The sequence below is a fragment of the Protobothrops mucrosquamatus genome, unplaced genomic scaffold, assembly GCF_001527695.2.
Source record: "Protobothrops mucrosquamatus isolate PMUCROS unplaced genomic scaffold, P.Mucros_1.0 scaffold3926, whole genome shotgun sequence".
Taxonomy (NCBI): Eukaryota; Metazoa; Chordata; class Lepidosauria; order Squamata; family Viperidae; genus Protobothrops; species Protobothrops mucrosquamatus.
In genome coordinates, this window is record NW_015389870.1 from 33,728 (window position 1) to 43,808 (window position 10,081).

General features: G+C 49.6%; 1 protein-coding gene across 1 annotated transcript in view; it reads right to left on the bottom strand.

Moving 5' to 3' along the window:
- LOC114923484 (zinc finger protein 345-like) overlaps window positions 1-10,081 on the bottom strand; it is a gene marked incomplete at both ends in the record, with an annotated part of 53,807 nt that overhangs the window by 26,680 nt on the left and 17,046 nt on the right. Inside the window, one exon of the mRNA XM_029286509.1 lies at window positions 9,885-9,897. Within this exon, the coding sequence (XP_029142342.1) occupies window positions 9,885-9,897 (13 nt within the window). The remainder of the gene's footprint in view (window positions 1-9,884; window positions 9,898-10,081) is intronic.

Below are 10,081 nucleotides of genomic sequence, written 5' to 3' on the forward strand. Positions count from 1 at the left end.
TTCCTCCGCCGGGCTCGCCCGTCCTCCTGCAGGGGAAAAGGGGGAGGAGGAGAGGCGGGTCAGGGCTTCGTCCCTTCCCCGGAGGGGAGTCCCAGGCCCGCCCGGGGAGGAAGGCCGAAGCCTCGGCCTCTCAGTGGGACTTTCCAGGCAGGCCTCCCTCCCAGCGCCCGTCCCGCCAGACCAGGCCTCGCCTCCCCCCCCCTCCCTCCGCCAGAGAGCCTCTCGGACTGCCACTCCCAGCATCCCTTGCGCCCCACCTGGATCCGAGCCCGTCCGCGGCAGAGTCAATTAGGCGCCTCAGTTCCGCTTGATCCCGGAAGTGGAGGCGGGACTTCGCTGCGCGACCTTTTCCTGGATGCTCTTCCTCTTTCGCTCGAAGGGACCGCCCCTAGGAGTCCTCCTGCCAATCGCCGCCATCGCCAGAGCGACCAATCGGCGTCCTCGTTCCCTCGTCAGCCAGGTGGTGCCTGCGCAGTAACGAATGTTGTCTCCGTCCGGCGAGGGGGGGGACAAGGGGCCCTTTGACCTTTGGGGTCCCGTCTTTCCTCCCGCCCCGCATCCAGGCAGGCGGAGCTGAGGGACTTCCGGGGCTGCGTCTCCGCCCCTCCCTCCCCCCCACGATACTGGGGTCTCTCCTTAGTCGGGGGGGGTGTCTTCCTCCCCTCCCCCTCCCGGGGGCTCCGGCCAGCCCCCCCCCGCTTCCCCCAGGCAGCCCCTCCCGCGTCTCAGGGCCGATCCCGCCTTTCTTTGCCCCCCCTCCTCTCCTCTGTGGCCCCCCCGGAGCCCCTCCTCGAAATTGGGGGGGAAAGGGGGGGCGATGGGGTCCCAGGCCGGGCTGGATTTGAAGGATTTCTGTTCCAATCTTTTCTGTTTGGAAACGTTTTTCTCCCCCCCCCCGTTCTGCCCAGCCAGAGAGGGAGGAGGGAGGGGGGGAGAGGAGACCCTTCCCAGCCTCTCTCGGGGGGCTTCGGACTGGGGGAGATTGGGGGAGCCCTGTAACGTCTAAGGCTGCTCCCCCTTTTTAGGCCTTGCCTTGAGAGGAGAGGGTGGCAGGTGTGCCTCTTCCTCCATCCGGCCTCTTCCATCGCAGGCCGGAGAGATTGGAGAGATGGAGGTTTCTGCGCAGGATCTGGGCCCTTCCTGGCCCCGCCTTCCTCTGGGGAGAGGGAGCTCGGAGTCGGTTCCTGGGGTCCCATGGAGCCCCTCGGCCAGCTTGGGACCCCCAGCCCTGAGTGATGGCACTCGGACTACTTACAACTACAATTGAGGCCAACATTTATCTTTTTAAGTGAGAAATTTGTGAGTTTTGCCCCATTGTACGACTTTTCCTGCCACATTTGTTAAGTGAATCACTGAAGTTGTTAAATTACTAACATGGTTGTCAAGCGAATCTGGCTTCCCCATTGACTTTGCTTGTAAATCACACGACCATAGGGATGCTGCAATGGTCATAAGTATAAAAAATGGTCATAAGTCACTTCTTTCAGTGCCGTTGTAACTTCAAACGGTCACTAAATGAACTCTTGTAACTCGAGGACTGCCTGTACTTCCACATAAAGTAAAATCAATCTTACTTTTGCAATATTTTTATGCTTTTTCATAACCACACTGTCTTCCACTATTAGAAAGCAGTTGAGTATCTCCAGGGCAGAAGATTCTTCAGTGGGGTGAGATGCTTCAGTTTGGATTCAGCAGTTCCCACGTTTATCTCCTGAATTTGCAAGACTTTAGCAGACCGAATATAACTTTAGGGTGAACCAAAACTACAATGGTGTCATTTTCTTTCCTTGAAAAGCCAGACCGTGTCCACGAGGGGGAAGTTTGGGGACTGAGTTGAAATGCTGGCTGGGAACAGTTATGACCATTGAGCAGTTTTTCTACCCAATTGGGCTAGTTTTGGAGATTAGTTGCAGGATAATTTGACCTTAGTGGGTTCCAGTTTGGGGGCTATTATGGGCTATTTTTAAAGGGCTGTAGAGAGAGTCCTTGACTTACCACATTTGTTTAGTGATGGAAGTTACAGCAGCTCTGAAAAAAGTGATATATGATCAGTTTGCACAATTCTGAGCGTTGCAGATCCCCATGGTCAAGTGACCCAAATTCAGGCAACTGGCGTGGATTCCTGACAGTCGCACAGTGCCAGGCTCACGTGTTCACCCTTCTAACCTCCGCAGCTGGCGTCTGACAAGCAAAGTCAACAGAGGAAGCCAGATTCACTTAACAACGCTGTGATTCACTTAGCAGCTGCACTAATTGGCTTAACAACTGAGGGAGATGACTGACAACAGTGGCTAAAAAGGTAGTAAAATGGAGTGAAACTCACTTAACAACGGTCAGCAACAGAAACGTTTGGCTCATTTGTGGTCATAGGTGTACAGTTTGGGGTCATTATATCAATCTGTCATGAACAATAACTGCAAAATACATCACGGTAGCAAACAGGGTTGGGTCAGTCAGCCCCCTCCCCTCTAGCTGCATCACCAGCCCCTCCCTCCCCAGATCCAGCTTCTCCCAAGGCCCCCATTGCAAAACTACAGCTGAGAGGGAGAATCCCCTCCAGCGCTTCTCCCCTTAATACTTGGATTGTTCAACCTGAGACATAGCCCTCCAACCCTGGACTGGCTCCTGTCTCATTTCCTCTTCTTCCTGCAGCTGACTGGCAAAACAATGCACCTGTTTATCTACCAGCACATTTGCAAGGTAACTCGTCCCCCCTCCACTTACCTGTCCACTTCCATGGGCATCTGTAATCGCCCACCTGCTGAGACTTTGGGAAAAGTGCCAAGAAGAGCAACTAAGATGGTTAAAGTATGAAGAACGGTTGCAGGATTTGGGTTTGGAGTCTAGAGAAAAGGAGGACTAGGGGTGATATGATAGCCGTATTCCAGTATTTCAGAGGCTGCCACAAAGAGGAGGGGGTCAGTTTATTTTCCCAAGATACAACAATAGTAGCCCTTATTCAAGATGACAATGAGGTGCTTACCCCAAGGAGGTTGACAATTTGGTGAACTAGTGTAAGAAAAACAGCCTAATTTAACCACTGGAAAAACCAAAGAGATCATTGTCGATTTCAGGAATGGCAGGCACAGCCACACTTCTCTGTGCATTAATGATTCACCTGTGAAGATGGTTACCAGCATCAAACGAGTAGACTAGCCTGGTCGCTCAAAAGTGAGACCCTGGTGAAGCGGGCACAGAAGCGCCTGAATTTTCTGTGGTCACATGAGAAAAGCACATCTTCCTTCCCCTGTCCTGACCACTTTCTACAGGGGGACGATTGAGAGCAACCTGTTGTACAGCATCACAGTCTGGTTTGGAAGCATCACTGCTTCAGACAGGAAGGCGGTGCAGGGAGTGGTGAAGATGGCAGAATAGATTGACAGTTCACTCCCTTCTATCCAGGACACGGCACGTAAGCGTTGCTTGAGCAGGGTCCGTAGGATTGTCTGGGACGCCACACGTCCTCTCCACAACTGGTTTCCTTGTTACCTTCTGGGAGGAGGGGGCTTCGTGGTGTCCGAAGCAGAACATCAGATTCAGTCAGTTTTGTTCCATATAATATGAACCTTGTGAACTCTAAAGCTTCCTCTTTCCGTTATGCATTCAAGATGGACAGTGATTAATATTTGTATGTTATTTATATGTAAGGGTGCAGGTTTATACATATGCTGTATATAGCATGTTTAAATTTGTGTTATGTATGTGTACACTTTGAGAGCAGGTGTATCATTGTGCTCACAGTGTTGGTTATGTGAATGAACCAATTATTCTGCCTGTTCATTTTCAGGTTTGTATCCTGTGTTTCCCTCAATGTAAGAGACGACCAGGCTGGGCCCGAGGGTGGGGTAAAATGCCTCATTAGTTTGGAGTCTCTACACCTCCATAAGAGACCTAAGTCCAGCCCCCCTCCCCCCTTGAAGTCTATTGGCGCCAATTCACCTTGACCATTTAGGCAGGAAAAAAAAATGAAATACAGATTAGGGGGGACCCGACTTAAAAACAGTAACTGTGAGAGGGACCTTGGAGTCGTAGTGAACGATCACTTCACCATGAGCCAGCAGTGTGCAGCAGCAGCCAAAAAAGCTAATACAATCCTGGGTTACATAAACAGGCATAGAATCAAGATTACGGGAAGTATTACTACTGCTTTATAAAACCTTAGTGAGACCACACCTGGAATACTGCAACCAATTTTGGTCTTCATCCTACAAAAAAGATGTTGAGACCTTGGAAAAAGTTCAGAGAAGAGCAATTAAAATGATCAAAAGCCTGGAGACTAAAACATACGAAAAACGGCTGCAGGACTTGGGTTTGCCCAGTCTAAAGAAAAGAACAAATAGGGGTGACATGATAGGAGTGTTCCAATATTTGAGGCTGCCAGAAAGAAGAGGGGGCCACATTATTCACCAAAGCACCAGAGGGCAGGACAAGAAACAATGGTTGGAAACTGATCAAAGAGAAGCAACCTGGAATTAAGGATAAATTTCCTAACGGAGGACAATTAACCAGGGGAACTGCTTGCCTCCAGAAATCGTGGGCGCTCAATCACTGGAGGTTTTTAAGAAGAGACTGGACAGCCACTTGTCTCAAATTGTGTAGAGTCTCCTGCTTCAGAATTGGCTTGAATTAGGAGACCTCCAAGCTCCCTTCCGGATCTATTCTAAATTGGAATTTGAATTTGCCTTCACTAATAACCAATGTCGGCTCTGAATTGTTCCCAGGAACTCATTCGAGCTTCAGCAGCTGAAGCATCAGGCACACATTTTCCTCCTATCTCCCCTTTGGAGGGGGCTCCTGTTTCTGCCCCGGCCAGCGTTCCCTGAGACAGCCCTCCATCCCTGGGCTGGCACCCGTCTCCTTTCCTCTTCTTCCTGCAGCTGACTTATCCGCCAGCACATTTGCAAATTAACCCCCTCCCCATTTACCTGTCTACTTCCATGGGCATCTGTAGTCGCCCCCCTGCTGAGACTTTGGGAAAAGTGCAGAGAAGAGCAGCTAAGATGGTTAATGGCCCGGAGTCTAAAACACGTGAAGAAAGGTTGCAAGATTTGGGTTTGGCTAGCCTAGTGAAAAGAAGAAGTAGGGGTGACATGATAGCAGCATTTCAGTATTTGAGGGGCTGCCACAAAAAAGATGGGGTCGACCTATTTTCCAAAGCATCAGAAGGTAAGATAAGGAACAATGGATGGAAACTAATCAAAGAGAGAAGCAACCAGGAATTCAGGAGCAATTTCCTAAGAGTAAGAACATTAACCAGTGGAACAGCTTGCCTTCCAAAGTCGTGGGTGCTTCATTTCCGGAGGTTTTTGAGAAGAGATTGGACAGCTAGTTGTCTCAAATTTTATAGCGTCTCCTGCTTGAGTAGAGGCTTAGACTAGGTGACCTCCCAAGGTCCCTTCCAGCTCTATTCTGAATTTGAATTTGCCTTCACTAACAGCCAGTGTCAACCCTGAACTGTTCCCAGGAACTAATTTCGGCTGAAGCATCAAAATCTGGTGATGGGGGGCCAAGGACAGCATGCTTACCTTTCCCCCTCCGAGTCAGAGGACCAGCCCAAGTTGGCAATCTCATGATGGCATCCCCAGCATTTCGCTATCACGACTATGTGATGACAAGCCACCTTAGAAATAGTTTTCACAGATCCTGTCTTGCATATCTGACATAGAAACCAGGATCTTCTCGTGGATGAGAAAAAGAAAACGGAAAAGAACATATACATCTGGGCAAAAGACATTGTAATATAAAACCGAAGCTCCCTTTGGCTCAGCGAACAGCCTAAGACGCCAGCCCAGGAGCAAAGCCTCCCCTTGGAAGAGTTATGGAATATCTCTCAGGTGACCCACGCAAATCTCTGGGGCGATGCCGCTAGGGAGGGGAGGGGTCTGAAGCTCTCTTGGGGGCAAAATGGAAGCGATCGGCCACCGCTGCCTTTCCAATTCCAGTCCCTGCCATGCTCCAGGTGCTAAAGAGGCTGGACTTCAATTAACCTTTTCCCAGATCGGCCATTAGTCCATTGAGCAGGGAAACCATTGATGGGCTGGATGCCAAAACAAAGCAAGATACGCTTGAAAGGAGACCGGGAAGCCTGTAATTGTGGAGTTTGTCTGGCAAGAACAAAGAATGCTTATTCACAGGGAACATGCACCTAAAAAGCCTGTAACAATTCTGTGTGGTCAAAAAGCTGATAAAAGTAACAAAAGACTTAGGCATCTTGCAAGCTCAGCTAAGGGTTAGGAATAGGGATGGCCTGGAGCAAATAGGATGTAACTCTTCAAGCATTCATTAGCCAAGCCTGCTAGAGACCAATAGAATAATTGTTAGATTGTTATTGAAATGTTTATTAGATTATATTTCTTATATATCCCACCTAATCCTGCCTTCTGCTTTAGAGAAAATTTATTAATTCTGTGGTTCGAATGGCCAGGATCCCTTTTCTTGGAGCGCTTCATAAAAGACAAAAAAACCAGCACCTCTGTCTGCTGTTCTTCATCGGCCTCAGCACCAGGCTCAGACCCGAATCGGGGACAACAGAATCCTCAGGGTCAATCCCAAACACCTTCAAGGCATTTTCTGGGCTGCAACAGATGGGGCTGGTTCTTTTTTAAACTTTCCAGTGCTAGGCAGCATCTGTTGCGTTTCCAGAAGTGGGGAAGCAGGTTGTGTGCATCTTCCTTTAGTTTGTTCTAGGCCAGAGGTGGGGAATGATGGCCCTTTTATGACTTGTGCACTTCAACTCCCAGAATGCAACTCCATGAGCCAACATGGACACTATTTGGATGGCTCAGGATTTGTGGGAGTCATAAAAGGGCCATTGTTACAATTAGGCGATCGCCCAGTTCGTTCCTTCTCTTTTCCCACCTATCACCTGCAGAGGGCGCCAGCAGCCTCGCTCTGTTCTGCCTGCTGCAAAGATATTGCCCACAGCCTCCAGCGCTTCCGCCTGGCACAAACATGGCGCCCTCCAGTGCTTCTCGTACATTTCTTCCCCACCCAGAGGCACGATCCATCCCGTGTGAATGCAACGTACACGTGAGCAGCAGCCGATATTGTGTCGCAGGCTTTCCGGGTCCTCTTTCCACTGCTGCCTCGTTCAGGGCTTGAGGGCGCTGAGCTGCAACTGGGGATGATAAATGCCGCGCCACTTGCATTGCCCCCCCGGGCATCCCTCCAGCTCCGAACCCCATAACACCCGGCCCCTTCCTCACACTTGCCGAGGAACCAGCAGGAGGGGCGCTTTGAAGGAGCCCACTGCCGTCTTTACTGCGCGGCCTTTCCCGGCCCTTAAAGTATGTCCAAGAAGCAACTCCACTACCTGCCAGCAGGCAGCAGCAAAGGACTGGTCTTGGCGCCATCTGCTGACCCTCGGGTGCCCTGCAGCCCAGAGATGCTCGACCCCGGGTTTTCTTTGGAGGGCAGCTCTTCCTCCCAAGGAGGTGAGGCACTGGCTGGCCCTAGATTGGAGCTCAGAGGCTGAACGGCAAGAAAGTGGCCAGTTTATAGTTCAGTAACATCTTGTCTCCATTCACACAACTCCCTACATGGGATCTAACACCCCCATTCACCGGTGCTAAGTGTGGCAGTGTTGAGAAGGGCTGGATTTCCAGGGCTTTGGCTGTTGTCCAAGTCCAGCCTTCCTTCCTTCCTGCTTGAGTTCCAGCCGGCCTCTCAGCTGCCCCTTTTCTGGGCAATCCTGGCTGCAGCTGAAACCCTTCCTGAAGGAGAAGGAGGAGGCAGAACCTGTCCTCTCCTAGGAATGCAGATCAGGCCCATGAAATAGAGACCGAGAATTCTTCCGGCCGGTTCTGCTTTGCTCAAGCTGCATCGTAAATATTGTGCCCGGTTTGGGCCCCTCAAATTCTGTGCAGGAGAGTCAGAGAATTAAAGAGCATTGAGAGTTCCTTGCATAATGCATTGGGTATAAATTTTGATTTATGACTAACATTCTTCAAAATAAAACAAAATGGCATAGACAAAATCATTGCGTGTATTTTTTGTAGATTTTAAACCTACATCTGAGAGAAATCTTGAAAAAAACTGACTGGGAGAGAGTCTGCTGTGTCTCCACCAATATCTTTCTGCCTAAATTACCAAGCAGTTACAGCAAAGCAAAAATCAAGCAAAAAATGCCAGCAAGCCTCCCCCCCCACTTCCCAAGAATGGCAGGACACGATGGTGGACCTGAGAGGGTTTGTGCATTCAGTACAAAGTAATGGGGCAAAATTCACTTAACAAATGTCTAACTTTGCAATAGAAATTGTCCAGTGCTCCATCACGTGATCCTGGGTCCTACATCCAGGCCGGTTGCCAAGTGCCTGAAATTTGGATTATGTGACCTGTGAGGATGTTGTGATGGTCGTAACTGCGAGGACTGGCTAGAAGTCCCTTTTTTCAATGGTGAACAATGGTTCTCAGTCGAGCATTACCTGCGGCAGGTAAAACGAACCTGGCACCCTTTGGTAGGCTGGCTCACTACCCCAATGGTCACCCAGAGGTACCCCCAAGCCCAGCCCCAAGTCCAACGGCAGCCAATGTGATGCTGAAAGATTGTTTTGAGAATCTCTGAGGTGCCGGGAGATAGCAGTTCACCCTGAGGAAATGACGGCCTTGAAGTCTGGCAAAAACCGACTGGGAGAGAGTCTGCTCTGTCTCCACCAATATCTCCCTGCCTAAATTACCAAGCAGTTACAGCAAAGCAAAAAGCAAGCAAAAATGCCAGCAAGCCTCCCCCCCCCACTTCCCAAGAATGGCAGGACACGATGGTGGACCTGAGAGGGGTTGTGCATTCAGTAATATTGATTGTCCCATCTAGATGTAAAAGAGCCTTGACGTTAATTCTGTGTCATTCTGAAGAAAGGCATAGATCTTAAGCATTGTGGCCTCTTTCCTTAATCTGTGATCCTACTTGAGATGGAAACAGCCAATCCAGAGCTGGAGTAACCTTCAGAAAGATTGGGGTACAATATTTTATTATTGTAATTGGGGTAAATACAGTAACCTCCCAGTGCAAAGATTAACCTTTTCCTTGCCTACCTGAGGAGCTCTTACCAATTATCACAGTTTACTTATTTTATCTGATATGGCACAGTGATATAATGTGCTTATTATTTAACGCCTCCAAAAGGTTGTGGGAGGGGAATGCATTTTTCCTTCCAGCAAATTAGTCCCCCAAGTGATCAAGTTCTGTTCTGTTTCCATCATACAGCTTATGCAAGTGACTTTGGGCCAGGGATAGGCAACCTTGGTTCTTTTATGACCCGTGGACTTCAGCATGGCTGGCTCAGGAATTCTGGGAGTTGAAGTCCACGAGTTATAAAAGAGCCAAGATTGCCTACCCCAGCTTTAGGCAAACCAAGCTATTCTTGGCCAGGAAGCCACAGATGGGGACTCTGGAGCTATTTCTCCCGCACCAGCCACCAAGCCAGCCCCTGCTTTCCGGCCCCCATGGTCCAAGGGCCCTTGCACCTGCCAAGGAACCAGGGCTGTGGAGTCAGAGTCGAGGAGTCGGAGGAAATTTTGGGTACCTGGAGTCGGAGTCGGCAAACAATGAACCGACTCCGACTAAATTTAGATTGGAATTAAAAAAAAAGCAAGTTTAAATGTCCCAATTCACAAAAAGTTATAATTAATGACTTCTCTACTGTAAGAATAAAGACCAATGCATGCAGTGCCTCACGTAACCGCAAAACGAACATGTTAAGTGACCGTGAAGAAGCATGCTTTTCATGTGCTTCACTATATGGCACGCAACGCACAATTAGGAGCGGCAATACTTATACTTTCCATAGTGTTGTGTTCTGCTGTTACAGGGAACGCAGCGCCCATGGGTAACCTAGCCTCTCACTGATAAGGGATTAAGTAAATATGTTTTTTGCAGGACTAGAGACCAGGGCTTTTTTTCTCAGAGAAAAGGTGGTGGAACTCACCTCCCTCCCCTGGCCACGCCCCCACCCAAACCTGGCCACGCCCTCATCAAACCCTAGGACCGCCCCTTTAGAGAACAGGAATGCAAGTAAAATTTGGGAGGGGCTATAACCTTAGCCTATTTCCCGCGCTTGGTGGGAAACCCCGCCCTCCTCTGCTC